The 27,817-nt window shown below is 37.9% G+C and overlaps 1 protein-coding gene across 2 annotated transcripts in view; it reads right to left on the bottom strand.

Moving 5' to 3' along the window:
• Window positions 1-27,817, bottom strand: part of Arhgap18 (Rho GTPase activating protein 18) — a 162,114-nt gene that overhangs the window by 44,555 nt on the left and 89,742 nt on the right. For both annotated transcript variants that reach the window (XM_028766460.1, XM_028766461.1), the window contains exons 2-7: window positions 24,158-24,357; window positions 20,437-20,672; window positions 16,102-16,165; window positions 9,830-10,008; window positions 2,632-2,797; window positions 271-362 (exon numbers count right to left, since the gene is read on the bottom strand). In XM_028766460.1, the coding sequence (XP_028622293.1) occupies window positions 271-362; window positions 2,632-2,797; window positions 9,830-10,008; window positions 16,102-16,165; window positions 20,437-20,672; window positions 24,158-24,357 (937 nt within the window). The remainder of the gene's footprint in view (window positions 1-270; window positions 363-2,631; window positions 2,798-9,829; window positions 10,009-16,101; window positions 16,166-20,436; window positions 20,673-24,157; window positions 24,358-27,817) is intronic.

The following is a 27,817-nucleotide window of genomic DNA, read 5'->3' as shown; positions in this document are numbered from 1 at the left end:
GAACTGAAATCTCAATTACACAAAGGCAGCTAATACAGGACAGGAAAATGATGCCAGGTAATCATAGTTACAGTGATATCACAGAAAGCATCACCATGAGATAAAAGTTATGAGCCCTTGAAAGAAATTTGCTTCCTGAATAGAACTCAAAGTATAAAATAAAACAGCTTACCAATGGGAAAACTGTATCATAACAGCCTGAGTGTAAAATGCCATTATTAGCCTAGGAATGTTCTCGTTGCCCTGGCCAGCCAGTTCAGGCCTACTTACTTTTTGAAAGATCAAGGGTATTCGAGTTCCAGGCACTTTTCTTTGATCTTGTTCTAACAGTATAGTTAAAGGAATACCAAAAAGACCAGAGTCTGCAACAAGAAAACAAAAGCTCTTCACTTCCATGAACCTATAGAACAGTAATAAAGACTGAAAATGTGAAATTTCTTACATCGTCATTTATTGATCAGATTATTATACTAAGGGGTAACACCATGAAGCCACTGGGTAGACATGGGCCAAAACAGCCAAATCATGGCTCTATTCTCTAAAACAATCCTCCAGGGATAGGTATCTGAACAAGTGATTGCAGAGTCATTGTAGTAATTAGAAACAGCAAACTGATGCATAAGACAAACAGACTACTGTCAGGACATGTAAACTATTCAAACACTCGATGAGGTGCAGTCAAATTAAAATTGTCGGTGTATAATCAAACACCAGTTATCAATATCTCCCTTTACTGAATGGACATTGAACACTCCCTAATACGGTTACATATAATTATTTGCTTTTTGAGAATTCAGCTAATTTTACAATCCTGTTCTATAAATGTGTCTTCCAAAAATGTTGTCGGTATCTAGCATTGTTACATTTAAATTCTTTGAGCACAGACTAAGTCTCTCCCTTCTCCCCCAACCCTGTGTGTGTGCGTGCGCACGCGTGTGTGTAAAGATGGGTAATATTTATACATTTTCTAAACTCATCTTTTTTGCCTTAAGTTTTAAGTGAACATAACTCCTACCTACAACCTTCCTCTGGACTGAGAATTAATTAATGTGAGAGCTCTGTCCATTAGGAATGACACAATGAAGAAATAACATTCATCTATGGGCAGGAGAAAGGAAGAAGGGGCTCACCTGTGGTATGAGGGCAGACACCGGACATGGAGAAGCCATTTGAGATATAATAGGTTGCCTTTCGGTCTGATCATCAAGCAGAGAACTATTTTCAAGGACTCAAAGCACCCAGGGTCTAAGTATCTTAGATGAGCATTATATGTATTCTTAAAAACTACAAATTTCCTGGGTTTTCATTTAAAGGGTGTCAGATTTTTAAAAACATTTTAACATTTCTCTCTCCAACATATAAGAAAACCAAAACATATAAGAAAATTAAACAAACAACAATAAGATACCTCTTTAAAATCTTGGGCATGCAGTCATAGATATTCAAACTATATTTTTATTTTATAATTGGAGAACGCGTCATGAGTTTTGACAGACGCATCTCAAGTCTTCAGACTTCACACGGACTTGGGGGAAACCAGAAGAGCCACTGACCTTAGAAATTCACCACTGCAAAGCTTAAGCTAAAATACCCAAGAGAACTGAGCAGAGAACAGAGGCTTTATGTTCTCTCCGGACAGAGACACACAGGAAAGACAAGAAAGCTACACTTCTTCCCTTCAGAGAAACTCTCTCTACAACTTAAAGCAGGTACATTCTTGTATTGGCTCATGTTACCATAGCAACTTAATAATCCTCATTCCCAGTGGCTCTTTAGGAGACACCTGTAAGGTTAAAACTAGAGAGCAGAGATTCCTAAACAGAAGAAGCTTTGTCAGTAGAAAATTACCTGGATTTCCAGACCAAGGAAAGAAAGGAAACAAAGACTAAAGGTGTCTGCACTCTATCGTGTTATCAGAATTAGTCTGTGGCTATATTAGATTAAGAAAGCTGCTTGCAAAATGGAGATGGCACATGAAGAATAAAAACAATGTGCTGCACTTCATCTCACAATTGCTTTGTCTACACAGAGAAGAACGTTTGGTCAAAAACTTTTAAACAATTGAGCGTAGGGTCAATGCTCATCAGGTCAAAGGGCTTGCTGTACAAGCCAGGAACCCAGAGTTCGATCTCTGGAACCCACAGTGGAAGGAGAACTGACTCACTAGAATTATTCTCTTACCTCCAGACACACACTCAGTGCCAGCATGCCCACGTGCACATTATAAGCACAGAAAAACAAGAAGCTAAACTTCCATTTAAAAATAGAACGTGATTGAACACAGGGAATGTGATTCATCACAGAATAACAAAAGTAGCCATTCAAGAGCATGCCCTTGAAAGCCATTTTCTAAGATTTGGTTTTGAAAATAAAAAGAATCACCAAAAACTTCTTTCTCAAGCATAAAGTTTTCTAAAGAAGAAAAGATATACATGGTAATTCCTTGAATTGCAATTCTCTTTTCTGGGAATTAATGTTTTTTTTTTTTTTTTTTTGGTTGTATGTTTTCTGTTTGAACTCCAGAAATACTCAAGTCTCAAATTTATTTGGTTGGTGTTCCATTGAAACAGCAAACATAGCACCCAAGACCCAAGTCCATTTTTGCTATGTAGGAAGCAACTCTAACTTTACCTCTGGTTTTGATTTTCACAGCCTTCTGTTGTTTGAGTTCTATGCCCAACACATCATACAGGGCAGTGAGTTCAATCAGAGATAGATAGCAAACTTTTTTCATGTCTTGGGGTGCCAAGTCTCCAATCCTCGTTGTACCTGTTTTATCTTTTGGCAGTCTGAAACTCTAAAAAAAATAATAATAATGAATTAATTAAAATAATAAAAGTTATCAGCATCTATCCCTTCTTGTCCCTTTTGTAATTAAAGGAGAAAGCATTCTAACTATGGCAAGAAATGATACTCAGGTGTCAGGCAGGGAACATAAAGACATGCTCAAAGAAGAGAGGTTAGACAAAAATAAATAGAAGGAAGAGAAAGAAGAGTTGTGTCCTTGAGGATGAACTTAGGATGTTCCAGGTATCCTCAACGTGGATGATGGGCTCTTAATTGTTGTTAAGAACCAGAAGATCGACAAAGAAAAGCTAGCCACCATTAGAGTGAGAGAGGCTGGACTTTAGAGACAGAAGGTCATCAATTGTCCAGTTATTGACTAGCTATAGGATTGGGTAACTAAGGAACTGCTCTTTCTGTTAATTAGGATGAGAAAGAGAAAGAGGGAAAGGAGAAAGACAAGGTCCTCACATTCAGGGTGTTGCTGTGAGATTTTAACTGTCAATACAACTAACTACTGTTGTGTCTGCTATTATTACTGCTTTACTGTTGGACATATGCAGAACAAGATGCTACCCCGGGTCACAGGTCTATAAGCAGTGACTTGGCTGTTTTGCACCCCTTCCTCAAATTTTTTTCTTTTAATGATTCAGCACTCCTTTATCACTAAACACATTAAATATAAGAAAACAAGATACAAAATAAAAAACAAATTTCTTTACCATATTTAATACAAATTACAGTCCCACTGAGTTTAGTAAATAAAATAATGATCATAAAAAAATTTCTGTTCTTTTTACAAAAACAAAAGTCTATGTTCATTTTGAAAAAAAAAAAAAACAACAACAACAAAAGATCATTCTCTAGTAGTTTAATTAAAAGACCATGATATTGATATCATGGTTTGTTTTATTTGGGGGGGAGGAGGGGGGAGGGGTTGCCCTGAATTCCTTCATTGAGTTGCTAAGGACAGTCAACAGATTCCCTCTGAAGCATTCATTCTCCAAGTGTGGTCAAGGGACCATTGTGGGTACCAGTTAGTCCCAAGAGGCCAAGCTTATAAACCCAAAATTAACTTTAATAATACAGTAAGACAAACTTTCTTTATTTGTCACTCCAACTCTCTCCTGGGTGTACAGTTTTCCAGAAGAAAATGGCAGATATATTCCAACAGACAAAATGCAATAATAGTTGTTTCTGTTTTTAAAAAAGTATTCATGACAGTAACAGTTAATGATGATGTATTATTTTAATTTTTTAACTGAAGAAGTTTTTTGGTGTTAGAAATCAAACAAAAAGGTTTTTTGTTTTGTTTTGTTTGTTGTTGTTGTTTTTGCATACTGACATTCAAACTAGCATCTTGTTCATTCTTGGCAAGAAGCCTATGTTCACCCAGCAGTCTATTACTGAGATATAGTCCCACAGTCAAATTTTAATTTCTGATATAATAAATATCCACAGAGTGCCAGACATGGTGGCACACATTTTTAATCCTAGTACTCAGAAGGCTAAGGCTGGAGGATTGCTGTGAGTTTGGGGCCAATGTGGGTTACATAGTGATTTCAGGACATACTATATCCATAGGTTAATTAATGGATGCAGAAGTTTTTGAATTCTTAAATAATCTTAAGACCATAATAAAATTATGAGACCATAAATGTTTAAGCAAACATTTCCTAGTAGAACATAGAACAATTGTTAATATCAGCAACTTTTGGAGATCAGGTAGCTTTTCAAGTACATTCAACTCCAGAGGATTTAAGGGTCCACCAAAAAAGAAAAAGTGTCTTTCTGACCTGGCAGTACATTCTTTTCCTCTGAGAATATTAAATAGAACAGTAATGGCATCAGAGAAGGTGGAATCTAAGAACATTTTAAGTATTCATTCAGTGGGAACTGGGGTGTAGAGGGTGTAGAGGGTGTGTCCTGTTTCCGTTCCCATTGGATGGGTTAGGGTTTCATCTCTGTCGCAAATTGTTTGAAAAATATAACTTAAGGGAGAACATTTATTTAGCTCATGATTTTATTCCATGGCAATAGAGAGGGAAAACATGGCGGTCAAACTCATCTCCTAGTGGCCAGGAAACAGGAGGGGAGAAAGGAAAGGAGGGACAGACGGATGGAAGGGGCGTGGATATACTGGGGGTAATGGAGTGAGGTAGGAGGAAAAAGAGAGGGGGGGGGAGAGAAAACATGTAATTCCTTATTCCTTCATTTGTCAAATGTAGAAATATGACAGATCCTACCACCCAGTCTTACAGCTAGAGTGACACATGTAAGCATTCAGAAAGTATTAAGTACATATGTATACACACACACATACACACACACACACACACACAGCATATATTTGTACCAAATATATGGGATTTTTGAGACATGATCTTTCAAAGACAGCCAAAGCTGTCTTCAAATTTCTCATAAAGCCAAGACTGGCCTTTAACTTCTGGTTGCCCTGGCCTTTTCCATCAAACTGCTGAGATGCAGATCCATGCCACCATGCCTAATCTATTACTCCATTTTTTTTTTTTTTAGTGAATTTTAAAAATCATTTTTAAATGTTTGTTATTTGTTTGTTTGCTTTTCCCTGCATGTTATGGCCAGACGGGGGGAAAACTTAGATTAATACTCATGTTTGTTAAATGGTATCTCACTATGTTCTGCAAAACGTTTCACTAGAGTAAGAATGGGGCATGTTCTAGGTGGGGAACAGACTTTTAGGAAGATTTGAGCATGGCCATATAAATGATGACATCATCCTCTGACTGCCCTAACAGGCAACACTGCTGTTCTGTTCTACCTCCTCATCCACCAGGCATGTAAGGATGGTCTAAGCTGATGAAGCGAGCCACTCAAGAGCAGGGCTGCATCCTCATCACTTCTCCGGGCCCAGTCTTTGGCATAGCATGCTTAAGGTGCTCTGCCAGTCTAGTGAAGGAAAGCAGACACACCCAGACAGGATGACCACAGTGAAGCTACTTCACCAGTGTTGTTCTTCTGTTGGTTTTTGTTTGTTTGGTTTGAGACAGGATCTCCTTGCAGCCCAGACAGAACACACATTCAAAATCCCCCTGCCTCCACCTGCCGAGGACTAGGATTTTAGCTGTGTGCCCCTGTACCCTGCATTCACGACTGTCATGCTCCGCATTCCCTGATGATCTGTCATAGTCCCTAAGTTTTCATTTGTTAAATGCAGTGTGGGGCAAACACCTGTCCCTGAGCCACATCAGCACCCACAAAAAGCACACCCCATTTTTCTTACACCCGGCTCTGTGCTTCTGTTAATGACTTTGCTTTCAGACCAGCTGAACCAAATCTATCTACCCATTTACACGTTTAAAAAAAAACAACAGGTCAAGTGTTTCACTAAAATCACTTGCTTTGAATCTAATAAGCCATGTAATATAATTACATAAAAGTATTACCCAAGGTAAATGTTTAGAGAAACCTGAAATGTTATTAGTATAAACATTTCATTTACCTGGCAATATATGTCACAGGCTTGCTTATTTATTTATTTAAACATTGTGCTTAATAAAAGAGTTGGCTCTTTATCCCAATGTTTAATTCATAGCAGCTGTTTTAAATATTTATGAAGTTTCCTGTCATTTTGTTTGTGTGTTTGTGTGTGTGTGTGTGTGTGTGTGTGTAGTAGTAGTAGTCATAGACTGAATGATTCAGTTCCTTGGTTAAGAGGAAACAGTGGAGTTTCAGTAAGAGTAAAGTGCCTTTACCTTTGGAATAATGTTATTTTTTTAATAATGTCATTTTTAAAAAAGAAAAAGAAGAAAACATTTCGAGAATGCATAAGTTTGTTAGGGCTTCTGGACAACATAAATTGGTGATGTAGTTCTCCCCAGCGGGACCCTTCTTTTGCAGGCTTTGTAGCATGGCAGGTGGTGGGAATGTCTTAGACTTTAGCAATAACACCAAACTTGACTCTGTTTCTCGTCAACCACTCCCACTCCCGCTTCCAGCTGGAAATCAAGAGCAGAGAGTGCTCATCGAGCTGGCCCCAAGCATGCTACATCATCTAACTTATTTACACATTTAAAAACTATTATCTATCTTGCAAAGATCATTTGAGGAATGAGCGACAAGTATCATTGCTGGACAGGTAGCTGAGTTTTCAGAGGGCTGCACCCTGATATTAAATGTGATCGGCAAATGTTACAAGAAGAAATGTGAGTCCACTGTGAGCCCATAAAGAATTTACAAAGACTGCTGCCTAGTGCTGCCTGAAAAGGGAAGAGAGTGAGAAATGAGGTCACCAGACAGCAGCTTGTTACGTAAAGCCTGTTTACTTGCAGGGGAAGAGAAGTGTAGAGACAAATTGGAACTTAAGGTTCTATCTGTTCAGATATCTGCTTAGCGTGGCACCAGCCAATAGTCACTTCGTCAACCAGGTTAAGGACATGTGGGACCTATACTGCATGCCCATGCATAGACGGCATTTCTATACCATGCTTGTAGAGATGAACAGCTGGATGCAGGTGAAAACCAGATGCAGAGATGATTGACAGTGCCACAGGTATGATACTGATCACCGAAAAGACACTTTCAAACATTTGACAGACAGAGTTCAGAGTCCAGCAAAACTAGGCTGAAAAGTGAGCTCTCAGAAGACAGATGAGACTTTCCCAGGTAAGCATGAAACAGCAGCAGGTGGATAAAGAAGATGTATTACATAACTCCCCCACAGCAGGAGCGCCATCAGGAAAGGAGTCAAATACAAATTAAGTGGGTAGAAAAAAATAAACAAATGAGAGATGTTGTTTCTAAAACTCTCGAATGGAGATTAACCATATTTTATTTCATTGTTCTGAGTGACAACTTAAAAACACTAACACCTTTATTTTATTTAATTAGAGTCTCCCTTCTGGTAGCTTCAAGGCTTTCTATCTTCAGTGAGGAGGACTCTGCCACACTGAGAGCTCTCCTCACTTTAGGGAGGATGGCAGTGGGATCATTACTGCATGCCGAAGTTTCAAATCTCCTCTACTTTCCCCACGAAGCCTTGGAAACAGATCCCTTAACATTTATGAGAAAGTTTAGAAATAACCAGATCTCTGTCACTAAGAGCTGCTTCAATATATCAGGATACAGCCTTACAGTAGAGAAGAGCACATTCAGGAAAAGAAATGGAAAGGATGTCTTTGCATTGTTATGTTAGGAGCCCTGAAAAAGTTAAGACAATAAAATAAAATAGAACCAAGACAGAGAAAAACATGAGCACTGGGCAAATATTTTTAGGGAAACAGATAAAACAGAATAGTAAAATAACAAAAGCTCTCTAAGTACTTGGTGCTCTTGCTATGAATGCAGATTTGGTTCCCAGAACCCGCATGCTGGTTCACAGTCATCTGTAACTCCAGCTGCAGGGGATCTGACACCGTCTTTCTGACCTGTGTGAGCACCAGGCAAACCCATGGTGCACATACATTCATGTAAACAAAACACTCACCACAAAAGTGTACAAATATTTTAAAATAAATAAATCCAAAGGGCAATTTAAAAGAAGGGCCTAAACAGGGTAGGTCGGTCAAAGATAGAAGCTAGAATTATTTTACTTTGATTTATATTTGCCTTTTGGGTCATACAACTATCTCATACTCTTAGAAAATAATTTTTTTTTTAAAAAAAGTAAACTTTAAATATTGAGAATAAACCAAAACCAAAGCAAATGAACCCAACCATGCAGAGAATCTCCCTTTAAAAGCTACAGTTGAGAGCTCTACTGTATCAAGTCCCGCTTGGGACATAGAGAAGGGCATAGATGGCTGGACGAATGAAGTTTAAATCATTCTAAAGTGCTCACACAGAATGCGGCCAGCTCAGGCATTCTCATAATGTTACGTATTAATGCTGAATAAACAAGCAAGGGTGTTTTTGACAGTACACACACTGTCAGCTGCCATTTCCAAAGAACTGTGCTTCTCAGCATGAAAGAAAAGAAGATAAAACCCTATATCTCTCCTGAACAGGGCTCCCAAGTGAGAACCAGCCCAGAGAACTGAACACTCCCAGCACCGTGGTCAAGGGAGAGATGTCTACTTCATGGGACTAAGGATGCTTGCAAATAGAGACACTTTTAAGTCTTGAGCAAAAAATACATTAGAGAAGCCCGGAGATATTTTCTCAGGGTATCATTAAACATGTATGAATTTATGGTTTAAGAGACGATTTTTATAAGCACACACAGACATAAATTGGTCACCGGTAATAGATGAAATAGATACCAAAGAAGCAAAAATAAGAGTGAAAACTTACATAAATGGAAAAATAAACCATCTTGATAATTGATTTCTTAAAGGAAATATCCAGTATAATAGATGGAAAATAAAGAAAATATTAGAACCTCATCCATTTGAATCATTAATAAATTAGTGGAGTTAGGTATGGCTCTGAACCAAAGCTTTAATTACACAAAAAAGGTACCAACAGAGAAAACATGACCACATATATAAAGCATCTAGAGCAAATCAAACCCAGGAACCCAAATCTGGTATAACTGATATCAACGCGTTTATAAACACATAGAAATAGGAAACTATACTGTGGGGACAGAAGGAGTCAGAGGGTGAGACTCACCTGAATTTAACAAGGTGCCTTCAATTAACTCTGAAGGGCAGGGCTGGGATATGGCACAGGAGGAAAAGCACGTTCTGAACAAGAGAGGTGACTACCAGATCTAGGGTTGTGTATGAGGACTTGCTTATAATCCAAGCCCCCAAAGACTGAGACAGCTGTTGATGGCAGTGTAATACTTGCTATGTTATGCCACCAACTTTTCTGTGGGTTGCTAATTTTAAAAGTACAAAGCTTGGTGAAAAGACATTCTTGCCGGGCAGTGGTGGCGCACACCTTTAATTCTAGCACTTGGGAGGCAGAGACAGGCAGATTTCTGAGTTCGAGGCTAGCCTGGTCTACAGAGAGAGTTCCAGGACAGCCAGGGCTACACAGAGAAACCCTGTCTCCAAAAACAAACAAACAAACAAACAAACAAACAAATTCTTTTAGAGCCATCTGAATATGTACTACATACGGGCAAAGGGGCATCATTGCCTTTGATCTTCTGTGTCCTTTCCTTACTGAACTCTTTCTGATTGACAGCTTGTTCCGCAAATGACACCTCCAGATTGATGTCTGTTTCAGAGGCAGGTATGTCCTCAGGCACCAGTGGGATCAGCTCCTTGTTATCATCAGCCCCACTAGATGGCTGCTCTAAGAGAGAAAACGAGAACTCAGCTGCATGCCTTTTATTTTAAAAACTTATAATATATTAACCGGACCTGTGGGAAGAATACTCATTTCTCTAGGCAACAATTTACTGCCATGTTGATAACAAAATGTTTACTCAAGGGATTGTACCAGTGGTTCACGGAGTAAAAGCTGAAAGAAGTGACTGACAAACCAGAGTCCAACTTGGGAGTCTTTGTGGTCACAGTTTTTAGACTGGGTAGAAATTCAAAAGACTACCAGAAGGCATCAAACTCAATGGAAAGTCTCATAAAGTTTAGGAGATACAGCTGCTGCTTTATTCTGTATTGAGGAACTAAAAGCAGAAGAGCGAGGGGCGATACATTGTATCTCTGACTCCTGCCTTTCCTTAACCTTCTTCAGAGTGGAATACATCTTGGAGCAGACCTCTTTCCACACCCTAAAATTTTTAGGAATGTTCCCTATGTAGCATGGTAAAAATTCCAAAACAGCAGCTGATGCCAACAAGAAAGTGGAATCTGGAGGTGCCTGGTACAAGAATCAACAGGTTTGGTTCCTGATTTTATTAAAGAGCATAGAGGCCCCTTCCAGCATGAGTCAAAGAAGCTGTGGATATTTGCATCAGCATTTTAAAATTTTTATTTGGGGCTGGAGAGATGGCTCAGTGGTTAAGAGCACTGACTGCTCTTCCAGAGGTCCTGAGTTCAAATCCCAGCAACCACATGGTGGCTCACAACCATCCATAATGAGATTCGATGCCCTCTTCTGGTGTATCTGAAGATAGCTAGAGTGTACTCATAAATAAAATAAATAAATCTTAAAAAAAAAAAAAAGATTAAAATTTTTATTTGGGCTTTTTATTTTGTCTGCTGCTGATCCTCTAAGAATTAATTAACATTGAATTTTTTTCTTTGATAAAAACAACTACTGGGATGGAAGAAGACACTTCCAAACTGCCTTGGTAAATTTTTCTCTTTTCTTACAACTCACTTTAGAAAAATGCTAGCATGAACACTGAGGTTGCTTCCCACTACCAAACATTGACTTATAATAATTTTCAAGATGCCCTGAACTGAAAAGAGAGAGCCTGTCATGGCTGCCAGTCCCTGTGACTCCAGCACTGAGGAGGGATGCTAAGAACTCAAGAGCTCAAGGTCATCATCACTGCATGGAGACTCTGAGGCCACCAGGGCTAGGAGACTCTGTCTCTAAAAGCAAAAGTATGGCTGACCAGGTGGCTCAGAGAGTGAAGGTGTTGCCATACAAGCCTCAGAACCAAAGTTCCTTCCCTGGATCCCAAAGTGGGAAGAGACACATGAAAGTTGTTCTCTGGCCTTCACATGTGCACGATAGCATGTGCATGTCTACACAGGCGTACACAAACACACACACACATGCAGCATACATGGTCACAATAGTAAATAACTCAAAGTTGTTCTCTGACCTCTGTATGTACACCATAGCATGTACATTTACACACACACACATGCAGCATACATATACACAATAATAGTAAACATACCTATACACAATACATAATTTACAATAGTGAATAAACTTAAATAAATTAATAAACCCCAAGTAAATAATTAAGCTGACACCTGGGCATGATTAGTACTTGCTTCTAATCCAAATAGTGATTTACTTTCTGACTGAGCAAAATGAAACCTTGTCTCAAACAATAAAACAAAACAAAAACAGTCCTTTGTATGTTTGCCCACTAATATTGCACACCGTAAACAAAAAGATACAATGGGCAATTACTTTTAAAAATGTAATAAGTACATGTCAGAAATCTAGAGGTATATCATTTAAAAGCCACTGCTCAGAACAATTTTTGTCATTGCTTAATAGAACAAAAAAAACCCAAAAAAAACAAAAAACAAGAACAAAAAAAAAAACCTTCTGTTTCGATCAAAATAAAACTAAGGACTAGCTACGAATCCAGTTTTATTCATTCCTGCAGTGAAGCAGAGCCAGCTTCATGACCATGTGGCAACATAGCCATATGGGACTCAGAAAGGTCTTGCCTTTGTTTTAATGCTTCTCTATAGCCAAGTTGAAACCTACAGAAAGCCTAGATTTTTAGTGTGAGCCAGCTCAGCTGGCTCTTAGGCAAGCTTTTAGTTAGGCAAGCAAGCAAACCTGTACCCACGTCAAACCCCGAAATAAAAATAAATGGAAAGCTCCAAGATGGTATTATCTGCCCCCATCTATGTTGTGTTTGTGTTTTTCAACAGTCTATGACAATTTTAAGTAGAATAATTAATAACTTTTATGATTAATTTTTAAAGTATTATCATAAATGTCAAAACAGAAATTAATTTTATTTCCCATTAGTTTCTATGGTTATATGTTTTGCTGTGAATATATTATTGGTTTCCTAGGAAACCATTCAATGAAAAAAATGATTAGCCATTTTTGTAAATTAGAAGCTACTTTCAGCTTCTGGATGTCGGTGGACAAGAATTTAAAATTGATTCTCTTCAATGCTTCGATGTCAGTTACAAAATCATATCCTCCTTGTGCAAACCAAAATAAATAGGCCCAAAACGGAGTCATGCAGAACACACCTAAAACAAATTCATTCCCTCCAGAAAATAGGGGCCACAAGAACAAAAAGCATAAAAATCCACAAACCTCGGTTTGAATGTGAAACCAAGTTCAGGCAGAGGACAAAGAAAATAACTGTCAGTGACAGTGGTCACTGCTAAAGATGGCCAGCGATGTGGCTAAAAACAACGATGGACCCATCAGACTCACACAGAGTACTTACAGGAAAATCCTGACATGGATTCCTTGCCTGTTACGTCCACAAGTGTAAATAATATAATTTCTTTACTCTATTTCCCGTGCGTGTGTGTGTGTGTGTGTGTGTGTGTGTGTGTGTGTGTAGGTGCACATTCTTGAGTGCAGTGGTTTACATGAGTATGTGTTTGTTTGTGCAGGTGGACTCACAGGTGTGCATACATATATGTGGAGTTTAGAGGAAACCCTGAATGTCACTCATTCAGCTTCGTCTACTTCATCCTTGAGACAAGTAGTCTGAGACCATTGGCCTAGAGCTTAACAAATAGACTAGTCTAGCTGAGCAGGACACCTAGGGACCCACATGTCTAGACTGACCTTTGCAGTGCATATAATTTCTTTAATCAATTTCCTCTTTTTTATGTTTATGTGTGTTCACTGATTTATACACATGGACTCACAGGTATGTACACACATATGTGGAGCATTATGTATATCTGGCTTTTCTATATAGATTGTGGGGATCCTTCCCAAGTCCTCATATCCTTCCAGGGCTAGCATTTTATTTGCAAGCCCTTTAGTGATTGAACCATCCCTCCAGTCCTTTCTGATTTTAAAGAAGGCAACAAGTCTAACTTACATAATTAATTACTTTAAAAAATTTGCCCAGTTATCCAAAATAATAGAAATACCTATTTTAAAAATACTTTTCTTCTCTCATAGAAATGAAAATTAAAAATATACAGATCACTATAAAAAATTTTAAGTATCAATTTATTAATACGTATAAATAAATACAAATGCTAGGCGTTTCATAGAGTTGTATAATTTTATGAAGAATGAAGAATATAGATTAATGTGAAATATGACAATACTTGCAATGTTCAAAGTCTATTATTTTTTAATTTGAAATTCTTTTAAAAGGTGTATTTTTAATTTTATTTATAATTGGTGTTTTTTAAGGATCTATTTATTTTATGTATATGATTGCTCTATGTACATCTACATGCCAGAAGAGGGCATCAGATTACATAACAGAGGGTTGTGAGCCACCAGTGGCTGCTGGGAATTGAACTCAGGACCTCTGGAAGAGCAGTCAGTGCTCTTAACCACTGAGCCACCTCTCCAGCCCACAACTAGTGTTTTTATATGTTTGTCTGTGCACCACATGTATGCAGTGCCTTCCCTAGAGCTGTTGTTACAGATGGTTGTAGGTCCTGTGAATGGAACCAGGGTGCTCTTAACTGCTCAGCCACCTCTCCAGCTCCAAAACAGGCAGTTCAGAATGAATAAAAACTCAAGAATGGGGAAAACATTTAGATTAGACACTTGTGCTGTCAGATTTTGACCAGACCCAGCCTGGCTCTACAAACTCCAGATGATGTTTCCTTGCACATAGGTGATGGCTAACCTTAATTGTCAACTTAACACACTTGAGTAGAGGAAACCTGAACTGAGGAATTGCTTCCATCAGATTGGCCTGTGGGCATGTCTGTGTGGCATTTCCTTGACTGCTAATGGATATAGCAGGATTCAGCCTACTGTTGGCAGTGTAATCCCTTGGCAGGGGTCCCCAACTTGAATAAGAAACACGGCTTCCCCTGAACCTGGGAGGAAGACAAAAAGCATCATCCATCTATGGCTTGCGCTCCTGCTTTGCCATCTCTGAATGATGGACTGTAACTTGTAAGCCTAATAAATGTTTTCCTCCCTCCAGCTGTTTTTGAAGAGTTTTATCAGAGCAGCAACCACAAAGACTGACATAAATCTAGGAAAATTTCTTTCTGAATTTTCCAAAGTGTTTAAAACACCATTAGTTCGTGATAAGCAAAGGAGTGGGCCCTGTCCCAAACAGGTGCAGCAGCAGCAGCTACCTGGTGACTGGGCTGGCAGCTTGCTTCCTACTGTTTTCCCTTCAAGCAGAAACAGATATAAATCAGGCCACAAGTTTGTCACATCTCTCTTGCCCAACGCAATCTCAACCTGAAAGCGATCATGTAACAGACTTGTCTCACAGAACCTTTGTTGCTATAATCCTACATTAGGATGTCTGGCAAGAGACGAAAACATGAAGCAAGGACAATGTTCTCCCCGATATCTGTTAAGCAACTGGCAGTCACTCTTCCCCAAAGCATATTGACACTCACACAAAAGATCCGTCTGTGTTTCTGAGGACCCAGCTCTCCAGAAGGCTAAAGCCAGCACTGCCAGCCTGTGTGCCACTTCAGTGTCTGCTGGCACAGAGACAGGGGGAAATACTCAATGGTTCATTCTGATGCAGCACATGTTGCTACAGAGGCCTCCACCAAAGTGAGGGAAAAGAGTGTTTTTATAAATGTGCGTTTGTGTACTCAGATGTGTGATATTCATATGTGTGTGTGTGTGCTCACACTCATGATGTTCACATACATATGTGTACACTGTATGCTTTTACTTTTCTGGTGGGAATACAAGAGAGAAGTACTGAGAAAATTCTAAATAAACAAAGATGCTATATATGTTCTCAGATTTCTAAACCTTCTCATACAACTCTGTCCTAAAGAAGGATTTCTAAAGGAAGGTTGGGGATGCTCCTAGGGCCTCTAGTTTATCTGACAGCCATTCCTTCACCCTGCCACTTCAAAGCCCAAGGCCACACAGCCATGTACAAATGCCTCAGATGCTAAGGAGTTGAGAATATAACTACACAGTTCATCTGTGTGAGTGTTTAAGTAACTAGTGGATGGATGTTTTAAGTGTCAACCTAGGACCTAAACTAAGAATATTTTCGCTTCTTAAAAGCCCAATAATTGTAAACTTTTTCTTCGTGGTGCTTAATAGAATCTTTGTATTTGTTTTAATTTTTAATTCATCTCTGAAATAAATGCTTAATGTGAAATGCATGAAAAGGAGAACTATAATTCATTTTTTAAAAAATAATCTCATTTTCTTATAGGTTTCTCTAAAATTTTTGAAAACAAAACCATTTATGAATTTAGAGCTTATAATTCACAAAAAGGGCACTAACTCCAAGGTCCAGAGGCATGGTCCGGAAAACATGGCTTCAGTTCTGGAGAACAGTTATTAGCCAGGAAAGATTCTTAAGTATATGGAATGAAGCAAAAAGCTCTCCATGCCACTTTAGAAATGATAAACATTCAGGAAGATGTATACGTACACTGAGATCATATGGGAATATACATAAAAATAATAAAGGGCCAACTCTGTTCAGAATCATGTATTTATCTGTATTATTAACCTTACATTAATACTTTCATAGAAGTTGCTCAGTAGAATTGAAGGGAATATGTTAGAGTTATGTTTATTACAGTAAGTAAAGAGACAAGCAAAAGCACAAGTCCAACATACCATCTTTTCCTTGGCCTTTGTTTTCGTTTGTTCTGACTGACCGCAAGTCTGAGTCATCTGGAGACTGAACAGAGAAAACGAGCCACTTAGTCATCTAGAGAACTCACAACTAGAGAAAACAGCACTGTAAATAATCCCATTATAATCTTCAGAGAACAAGAAATGGACTCAGACTTATACAAGTCACTGTCAGGAAACAGAGTGCCACGGTCATAATCAATAGACAATCATACAATGAGTGTGTGGTTACTCATAGCAGTGAAACACACACCAAGCACAACTGGGAAGAGGAAAGATGCCAAGAGTGTCCCTGTTATCTGAAACCCCACTATCTAGATGAAATGTTAGCAACATCTAGCAGTGAGTGGATGTATGAGGTTTACTCAAACCCTGACATAGTAGTTAGCAACAACAACGAAAATAAAGTCCAAAATCATGCTTCGACATTAATGAATATTATGTCACGTGAAAGGAAAAGTCACCAAAAGCCATGTATATTATGATACCATTTATCTGAAAAGTCCCCAACAGGCAAATCACACAGATCCAATGATCCACATTTGCCCAAGTATTCAGGACAACATAGGAAGTAAATGTTGTTGGATATGAGCTTTCTTTGCAGGGCACGGAATAAAGTGTGTCATCGTTGACTGTGATGATGGCAGAAATCACTGGACTATACATCTATTTTTTACTGGTTTTTAAATATTTATTTTTTATAAGTTTACACATGCATATATTCTAATCATATTCAACAACTCTTAATGCCTTCTCCTATTGTCCTTTGCTCTCATGGAACCCTTTACTTATCCAAACAAGTGCCCTCTTCCATGTCTATTTTTTGGGGAGAGGGGTAACCTACAAGTTTAATTAGGGTCCCTTGCATAAGAATGGGTGGGGAGTTATTACTAGAACATGGGCAGCTAAACAGTCACTGCATCTGTAAAGAAACTAACTTCTTTTTTGTTGTTGTTCTTATTGTTCTTGATATAGTTTACTTGTCACCTGGCCTGAATCATACAGACAATCATTCCCAGACTGAGTTCTACGCTTTACTGAGTGATCATATAGTATGTGGAGTTTAGCACAAGACTTCTATCATCAAACAAAAATACTAGCTACCACATTAAAATTTAAATAAAAAGTCTTAAAAAAAAATAGTGACCAGCCAAGTATGTATTCCCTGTACTCTGTATTCCTAGCACTCTGGAGACTGAGGCAGTAGGATTCTCATCAGTTTGAGGCCAGTCTTGGTGATATAATGGGTACAAGGCTAGAATGGGCTGCAAGGAGAGACCGTGTTTTCTAATAAGTAAACAAACAAATAAATGATAATCTTAAATATAAGATAGCTCAAAGAGTAATATGGAGACGCAAGTTCAAACCCAGCATGTGTGTAAATATCTGAGTAGGGAAGTGTGTATCTGATAGAGACATTCCTAAAGTTTTCTGGCCAGCCACTCTAGCCAAATTGGTTAGCTTTGGCTTCAGTGATAGATTCTATCTCCAAAAATAAGGTGGAGAGTGATTGAGAAAGACACTCAATGTCAACATCTGGCCTCCAAACATGTGTGCATACACCCATATACAAATATGTACACATAAAATAAGTGGTTTAAAGAAATGTGAGATAAATTAAAACTAATTGGCAATAAGCAGTGACATATTTCAAAGGAATTCTTTTCTTTCCCTAAAGAGATTGTTGCCATGAGCATGACACCTTAGAGATATGGCCCTTCAAGGGTTATAAACATGATGAGTTAGAACTGGCTTCAGACAGGGCTCTGTGAGAGTTGAGGGGGTCAGGAAAGGGACCCTGGGCCAACCACACAAAGAGGTCTATTTGAATGGATTATTTTTAATAATTACTCTACTGGATTCCATCTATACATTCAAAAACTAGCACGTCTAGTTTCCTCACAGAACAATTAACCTCAGATATATATTGATATGTATATCCTACATGTATGTGTGTGTGTGTGTGTGTGTGTATGTGTTTGTGTTTGTGTATTTGTTATCCACAAAGGCCTCTCCTCTCTCACTCACTGTTTTACCAGGACTGGTAAATCAATATGTCATTAACATATGAGTTAGAGACTCAAGGCAATGTCAAGTCACAGAAGTGACACATTGTATGGTCAATGGCACTCCTTAGTTGGTTACAATAAGACATTCTCCTTCTCTCTGCTTTAAGTCTGCAGAAGGTTGGCTTTTCATGGCACAGTGAACACAGCCAGAGATTCTAATTATATATATGGTATATATACGGTCAGACTGTTTTGGTTAGTAATTGAAGATAAGCATGAATATGGATACATTTAGGCATTAAATTTCCTGGTGTCAGCACAGACTTTGTGCTTAAGTATGGAGACTGGAAAAGCTGAATACACATTTATCCCAGAAGAGAAGAACCACAAACAAAGATGGATGCTTAAGGGGTGGGGGATGGAAAGTAATCTTCTAAAGAATAGTGATATCTCAACTAAAGGTATCCAGCAAAGGAAAACATTGTCTTCATTTGCTTGTGTTACTTCTCTCTTAATGACACCAAACCAATAATAAAAGCCACCAATGACTGTAGATTCTAAACCACGTGGGTTACACTTTTCTAGGAATTTACTGCGAAAATAAAAAGTTTCTTTTAGCACCAAGTAGCAACATTGTCCTCAAGACTAGCAGGAATCCCACACCATATATTTTGCTAAGTCTATCCATTTCTGCTTGTCACTTCCTCTGAGCTTTCTTAGTGGGCAGGGCTAGGGAGGAAGCAGTGTTCTTTAATTAGGAAGGAAATGTCATATTATATTTCCTTACCATTCATTTTTCTACAGTTGAAAGCCTAGTTCCATCCTCCAGCACTGGTAGATGGCCCAAATAGCCACTGGATAGCAAACAAGGATATAACTTATACAAGTGCCTGGAACAATCTAGTGACCCAGGAATTTCCTGTAAATGGGATGAATTTGATCTACACTTGGCCATGCAAACAAAGTAACAGTCTGCAACTGAAGGGATTTTGCAGAAAGCAAAGTAATTGCAAAAAGTAAAGGCTTTCTAAATAACAACACCACCAACAACAAAGTATCTTCAATATAAACTCCTCCATTCGGCTTTTTATGAAAAGCCATGAAAATTTTATTGCCCACTGCTTATACCATAAATGGATTCTCAAGTTCAGACTGCTTACTATCAGAGTCATGTTTGAAAGTGGAAATACTGCAGACGAGAAAATGCTTTAAAGTCAGACAAAATTGGGGCTAGCATCTAGAGAACATTGAGCAAGTTACTTAAAGTCTATGAACCTTAGCCGTAGGATGGAAATGATAGCACCTCACTCAGAAGACGGCTAAGGGGATTCAATGAGCTCGAGCAAGTAGAGCAGTTAGCTCAGTAGCTATGGCACCAATTGCTACTGTTAATGTTGTCATTATATCTACTATTCAAAAATTCTCTTGTTACTCTCTCAGTGATTCTACTGAATTTTCTAAACCAGAGCTGATGGGGCCAGTAAGCAAAATTTTCTACGCTCTTAAAAACACCATTTAGTTCAGCTGACTTTTCTTTATCAGTAGCAAGACCTTCTTGACAAAAGTTCCACATGATTATTTCAATCCAATGCAAGCTCCTTATTTCCTCAGAGATAAACTTTGGGTGTTCTATCAATGGGCTAGGCTGCACACCACTATTCAGGGCCTCACAGGTCTAGTACTTCCATTATCTCCTAAAATCTCTTCATTTAACACTCGTCTATTTTCATCAGAATCAGCATCTTCCATAGAAACATTAATCACTTGGGTTCATCTTAATTCAACTCTATATGCCATGTAAGGTGCAGGGGGCTAGACACAAAGAGGACATTCCTTCACATCTCAAGGGTGCTATCACTTGCTTGATACTCCACTTCTATCCTTCAGTGACCTGGAAATTCAACTGTTTCCTCAAGCAATAATAGATAAGGATTAATGTATTGGGTCCTGCTTTTTTGTCAGAAACAACTGGCACCCAAGCTATGTAGAAGGCTCCCAAGCCATGTAGAAGGCCTTCTCCACTACTTTGTCCTACTCAACGGTGTGACAGGCACATTTACTTCAAGGACCCCATCCTCCCTAGTACAGAATTATTACATAGAATTTGAACTTGCATGGGTATTTGTCTCTCTGGGGTAACTTCTAGAAGGGCAAAACTAAAGAAGGCTGGTTCACTGCCAACATAGTGCTTTGACACTGGGTAGAGAACAGGTGCTCACTAAGTTCGCAATGACTTCAATTAAACTGGACTGGTCCAAATGACTCCAAGCATTTCATCATTTGTTTTCATATCAGAAAAGAATCTTACTTTTTCTTGTGCCTCTCTCTGTTGAGCAAATATGTCTCTGACGTCAGGAATGTGGTGCTGTTTGTTTTTCTTCCTCAAGGTCTGGGAAACTGTTTCTACACGTTTCTGAACAGCTGCTGCCTGAGTCCGGGTCAGTGTAGATAAAAACACGATGCTTTCCTGCGGGTCATCAGCAGACTCTCCGAAAAGATTGGACAGACCCGCCTCCTTGAGCCACTCTTCTTCCAGTTCTCCCTCTAAAATGGATTTTTTTTTTGAAAAAGAAAGAAATGTTTTTGAAATCACAAAGAATAAAAACGTTCATATTCTTAGACTATCAGAAATCCTGACTGAAATGCTTCTATTATAACCAAGCCATGGAGCTGAGAATTATTATTTGAAACTTGGACAACTGCCATCCTCTCTGGCCATAGTGATAGCACATTTTGGGTCAATTTCATATATGCTTAATTAAAAATTTTAAAATTGTTTCATATGTAATTAACCTCCACAACTTCCTGCATATGAACTGAGGGAGTCTGTACTGTCGTTCTCCTAGAGGCAAGCAAGCAATGAAGAAATAACACATTCCAGCGGGTGGCACAGGAAGTTAGTATGAGCATGTGTGGAGGCCTAGTTTCTTGGCTTGAATTCAAGGCTATCTTGGAGCCCAACACTAATCTCCAAAAGGCTTTGTTTTCTCAGTTCCATGTGGCTAATGAGGCATATGGAAAGGTAGTAAAAAATATATACCTGGGAATTTCAAATTAAATTTTCTAATTTTTTCTGGGTGTATCAGATAATATTGATATCAAAGAATTTCTTCTTTTTTTTTTTTTTTTGGTTTTTTTTCGAGACAGGGTTTCTCTCTGTGTAGCCCTGGCTGCCCTGGCACTCACTCTGTAGACCAGGTTGGCCTCGAACTCAGAAATCCGCCTGTCTCTGCCTCCCAAGTGCTAGGATTAAAGGCATGCACCACCACCGCCCAGCTCAAAGAATTTCTTAAAGCACATTATTTTCAATGAAAATGAAAAGAAAGATTGCATGAAAACTAATTAGATAACGGAATCAATTGAGAACAAGGAAAGTAGGAATTCAACTATAAACTAAATACAGTTGCCTTCCACATCTGTGGTCTCTGCATCTGAATATTCAACTAACCTAGATTTGATGTGCTGCTAAAAGCAGTGCCTGATCTATGTATTGCCATTCCTTCATTTTTCCTTTTCTTTAGACAGAGTCTCACTATGCAGCTCAAGCAGATTCTAAGTTCTGATGCCCTCTGTAACAGACTCCTTCATACCCAAATAAGCCTGACCATAGACATTTAATTTTTTGTCATTCCCTAAACCCAACATCATAACTATCTGTATAGTACTTTGCGTTGCATCAAAAACTCTAAATAACACAGAGATGACTTCAAGAATATAAGCGTACATAAATAGGTTTTTGCAAACTCATACAAGACATTTTAGTATCTGTCTGCTGATTTGGGTACTCGGGGTCCTGGAACCAATCATTTCCTGTATGTCAAGAGATGCTGTATTATCTAAGACCTAATGACACTTACGGAAAAACAGATGGAAAACTAGAATAGAGTCACTTCAAGCACCATGTTTAGAGAGAAATAAACAAGGACAGGTAAAAAATGACACAAACAAAAGTCTATACCACGTTTCAGAATCTTGACCATATTGAACTCTGCTTTTTTCTTCTACAAATTAAATGAGACCCATCAAAGCTACTTCCTGACCAAAAATGGTGATATTTTGCAAATGTTATCATCTGTGTCACTCGTGACTGATGTCTGTCCTTCTGCACTAGAGTAACTCCTTGAATGTAGAAATCAGGTTCAATAGCCTGGACCTCAAGGAAAACAATTGGTCATTGGGATTATTGGTGAATAGATAGATAAAACAATGCTCCAGGTGTGCCAATCCATAGTGATGGTGAGGAGTAAGTTTGACATTGTCATGACAAGGAAAACAAAATTGTCATACCCACTTAGTACATTAAAAATAGGAGGAAAACTCAAAAACTATTTAAAATCTAGGAAAAGGCAGGCACTGTGGTTCATGCCTTTAACCTCAGCACAGAAGGGCAGATGGATCTCTACAAGTGGGAGGACAGCCTGATCTCTAGTGAATTCCAGGAGAGTAACAATAATAATAATGATAATAATAATGCCTAAGAAAATATGAGCATACAGAATTATGCTCATTGGTTTTCATCTTCTGTTAATTCAACATAAGTTTGTAGAATTATCAAACAGCCAAAGCTTAAGTGTGGTTTTCCCTAACATATTGTTATGTTAGGGAAACACGACTGGCAAGTTGCTTCTGTCTTGAAACACAGACTGAAAAATAATAATTACGACAAATAAGATAAGTTTTACCATAATGTATTTAGGAAAGAACAGGAGAAAGTGAATGAGAAGTCAAATTAATTGACTATGGTTTTCTTTCATTAGTCTGAGAAATATTAAACAGAAAAATATCCAAGACAGGTACAGTGATACACACCTGGAATCCTGCTCTTAGAAGGCTGAGGCAGAAGGATTAAATAATTAAAAACAATTATGTTCTATGTTAAACAAGAGACCCTGTTAAACAAGAAGCCAGGCTCCAGATTACTACTGGTAGATTTTTAAAAAGAAACATCATAGAAAAGAAGAAAGTCCTATTTATAGGGATACTTAACTCGGTAGTTCATCAGACACTGAGGTGAGAGTTGAGGATGTCTAAATTAATAGGCAGAACTGAAAATGACTTTATCTTTTTTGGCATTTATATAACTACTGGTACATAAAAATATACATACATATTTATGAATAGCACAGAAAGAAAGCCACAGTTTTGATGACAAATCAGACATCACAGATATGGTAACTTTGTGAATTTAAAAGATTAAGGAAATAGTACAAAAATTAAGAAAAATATTAAAAAGTGAAATATTGCGTGTTTACTTTAGAATACCAAGTATAATAGTAAAATGTATATAAAATATTGTTGGGAAGAAAAGTAGGAAAATCAATGTGCTAACTACCAGAAAAAAGTATCTAAGGGAGCTGAAAATATTTATGTCTTTTAGCATCCAAAGCTGTACCCTTCCATTAGCAAGGCATGCTGTCTGGCTACTGTTCTGAACAATGCAGGACAAGATCTAGCAGAGGTCAAATCAACCACACACATAGGTTGCTTATACCTGTCTGCCATGCAGAAATGTATTGGCTAGAAACAAGATAAATACCTTCAAATATTCAAAAGATTACCATAATATGGAAAAGTATAATAAACTTATTTGTTCTTCCTTTAAGCAGAAAGATTACAGCAACATACTCTGAGATAGAAAAAAACAAACTTCAAAACAACATAGACCTAACAATCAAGCTACTTGACAAATGGAAAAACTGAACCACGGCAAAGTTGGAAGCTTACCATCACCATCCAGCACATCCTGCAGATGAAATAGCTTTGAGGCTAATATATTATGAAAGGAATTAAAGTCAGTGTAGATGATTTTAAACTACAAATATAACTGAATCTCTAATAGAATGGCTATCACTACAAAGTGAATTTGTACCAGGTAGAACACTTGTACCTGGTAACTGGACTCTTATCTGCTATTATCAAGTAACATTCAAGTTCAAAGGCAATTAGCAGGGTTATCTGGGATCTGTTCCCTTTCTTTCTGGTCATCCATTTCTCCTAATAAAGACATATCTTATTCACTTAGACATTACCATCAGGCTCTTTGACAACTATGGCCTCTTGACCTTCTTGGCGATTTTCATTCGATCTCTTGATGTTTTCCAGTTCTGTCCAATAGGCTTCCATTGATACTTCATCCAAAGAATCCTGAGAACTTGATCGATCAAACAGAGGTCTCTCTGAAGCTTTGGTGGAGCTTTCTGGGTTCATGGTATACTGACCATATCTGCGACTATAAATGCAAAACAAAACGTGGTTCATTTCAGATGAGAAACTGGCACCATTCCTAACACATCACAGTACAGAGCTGGGGAATCTAGAAACTCCTTAAGTTCACCCTTACTTTGTTAATTGAGGGATGTTATGGTCAGTAACACTCCAAGGGAAATGGTTTGATGATTCATTTAAGTTGCATGCTCTACCAAAAAGAATGACACGGAATAAAGAACAACTTGTCCTTTCACTTAGACACATTTAAATATGATGCTATGTATTTGGAAAACAGCAGAGTGAGTCTTGATTATTGGCTATTCACAAAGAAATAGGAAGTGAATTTTATATAGTACATAATTTTTATCAATTATATTTATATACCAAAGTCAACCAACTTATAGTCAATTGCAGCCATTGTGAATAAGGTACTATTGCCATTTCTATCTTATTTTCCATAGTGAAATATATAGAAGCTAATTTATGAAATTTCCTTTACAGTCTACTGAAGAAAGCACTTTAAAAACTTATAAATGTACTCATGACTTGTACATATAAATAATTTCTAACATGGTTAAATACTCATTTACTGGAAATTCTGAATAACTTGACATTGCCTCTGACATTTCCTGTTATTTATGAAAAGAATGAATTGAATGGGATTTACTTTTATTACATTTATTTATTCTGGATAGGAGAGGGCTCACAAATCATGGAGTTTGTGTGGAAGTCGAGGTACAACTCAGCAGACTCAGTTCTCGCTCGCTGCACCGTAAGTCCCCAGCATTGAACTCTGGTCACCAGACTTGGCAGCAAGCGCTGCCTTGGCCGACAACCTCCCGCCTCTCTCAGCAGCACTTGAACAACATCTTTATGGCATCAAGTAAACTACATTTCCTTAGACTTACATCCCACCTACTTCTGATGTTGAATTACGAGAATTTACAATAAAAACCAACATAGAATAGAAATGAATTTTCATTTTTTTATTATTTACAGATAGAAAGAAAATGGCATGTAAGCACTTCAGAGAAGCAACACTTTCATCTCTGGTATTTTTTGCTTTACATAAAATGCTTTTCTATTTAAAAAGTACTGTTTGAGTGGGGATAATAAGTGGTAGAAAGTGTTTTATTATTCTAATTTCAAAATGCATTTTATCTCCCAAGAAAGACTGCTAAGAAGCAATAATTGCTAGACCAGTTTTATTTTCTGTACATATTGACAATAAATAGAAACATAATAAAATTCTTTAGTAATCCATGAATGATATTCTCACATCTAAATCGGTCTTTCCAATAATTATTTAAAGAGTAGGCTCTTAATGCCGTGTGAAAGAGCAGGTCCTTAAACTCAGACAAAGCTATCCAGTTGAATTCCAAATAGTTTGTTAAAATGAAAAGTCAAAAACCTTCCAAAGAAGTGAGCCGTAACTGGACAGTTAGCTGTGATGTGCTGGTAGGCAAGGTTTATGTGCTAAGGTTGGTTCCCTGGAACTTACAGATTTTATTAACAGTGCTTGTGAAAATGTAAGGAAGGATCATTACAGTCTCTTTTTGGAGTAGGGTATGGCACCCTAAGCTAGCAATCTCAACACTCAGTAGACTAAGACTAAGCAGCATTGCCAACGGAAGGTCACCTTGAGCTATGGAATGAGACACCCACACCATAAATAATACCTTTCCCTGACAGCAATTTTGAAGTGTACTTCAGGAACAGGCTTAGTGAGGAAATGGAGGAAGGTTTGGGAATCTTTTTCACCCAGCCTCCATTGCCCACGGTGGGCCTCCTCCATCCTTAACTCAAAGGCTACATCCATCCTCCCTCCTACCCCACTCATCTGGGTTATGTCACAGGAATGTAGCTCCCAAGCCAGGCGACTGACGTCACATATCACTGGATAATCAGAACTGTTACTGTAGAATTATCAGTCTTGATTAAAAATCATTCATAAAAAGTCACCCTGTCTCATAAAATGTTTATATTTCCAGGATCAGTAGCTCTGTTCACCTGTGTGTGGTTCACATCCTTAATCAGGACACTCCTCAGGATAACTAAAGCCAATTCACAGATGTTCCCCATTCAATTTTGCTGTTGTTTTTTATGTTAACTATGTGGGTATCATGTCTTTGCTTTTGTTTTCCCTCTTACTGAAGTATAAAATTGGCTGCCATTTTCTTATTCCATACCTCTAGCTCTTACAGTCCCTGTTGGAGACCAAGATGAGTTCTGTGAACTAGAGAAGTATAATAACTAATACCAAATAATTTGGTTTATCTATTCACAGGAAAGAGGTGTATCTGAATAGAAGAACATTAAGCCTTTCACTCCTTAAGGAAATGTGTTTATTCTGGCAAGAAATTTCTAGTAAATTTCCATTAAGTGCATGTGCAGAAAAATTCCAGGGCACTGAATTACAGCATTGTTACATAGCTGTATCATCTATGTCAAACCCTGCCTTCAAATCATACACAGAGCACCAATCTTATACCTCAGTGCTGATGAAATGACTCAATATTGTGACTTGGGTACTAAATTGTTTTGTGATTACCTGGAAGACGAAAATCACTATATCATGAACTATTTTTTAGGTTTCCTTTTTTAATTTTATTTTTGTATTACTAGTAGATATTATTGGACCATATTTTTCCATTTAAAACATTAGAGTAAAGAATAGGATGCAGCAAATGTTTAATAATTGCTTACCCTTTGCTTGATTCTGTCAATCTAGTTATTTTTTTCTTTTAATACAAATGTTCTTTCAGGTGTGGTCAGTTCACATACTGTATCCCTTTTTTCGATTGAAAACATATTTCACCTTTATCTTACATACAGACAAGAGCTAAAAGTAAGGAACCTTCTTAAAACCATCTTGGTAAGTGGTCAGTTAGCCTATTTTCCCTTTTTCGTTTTAAATACTAGGTCTTTTACATTAATGCTCATTCTGAAGCGCGAGTTCAAAACCATAAAGCACCATCTGCTAGGTGTAATGCAGTAGAGCAGAAGATTTCATTTCCACACTATCTCAGGCAGCATGTGGTGATGAAAGCTTTCCCTAGTGTACTCTTTATCTATTGTTATTACAGCATTAGATATTAAAACTGAAAAAAAAAGCACTGTTCATTTGCTAAGAATGTAATGTTTTTGGAAGAAGAACAAGAACACAAAGAAGAGAAAGAAGACAAAGGCAAAGAAGACAATGATAAAGATGACAAAGGAAGAAAATAACAGCAAACAAGAAAAACAAAAAGGAAGGAAAAAGAAAGAAAATAAAGAAAAGGAAGGAAGGAAGGAAGGAAGGAAGGAAGGAAGGAAGGAAGGAAGGAAGGAGAGAAAAGAAGAAGGAAGAGGGAAGAAGAAGGAGGAGGGAGGAGGAGAAGGAGGAGGAGAAGGAAGAGGAGGAGGAAGAAGAAGAGGAGGAGGAGGAGGAGGAAGAGAAGAAGAAGAAGAAGAAGAAGAAGAAGAAGAAGAAGAAGAAGAAG

The sequence above is a fragment of the Grammomys surdaster genome, unplaced genomic scaffold, assembly GCF_004785775.1.
Source record: "Grammomys surdaster isolate TR1022 unplaced genomic scaffold, NIH_TR_1.0 168, whole genome shotgun sequence".
Classification (NCBI taxonomy): domain Eukaryota; kingdom Metazoa; phylum Chordata; class Mammalia; order Rodentia; family Muridae; genus Grammomys; species Grammomys surdaster.
The sequence above is the reverse complement of the archived record's forward strand: the minus strand, read 5'-3'. Positions and strand labels throughout refer to the sequence as shown.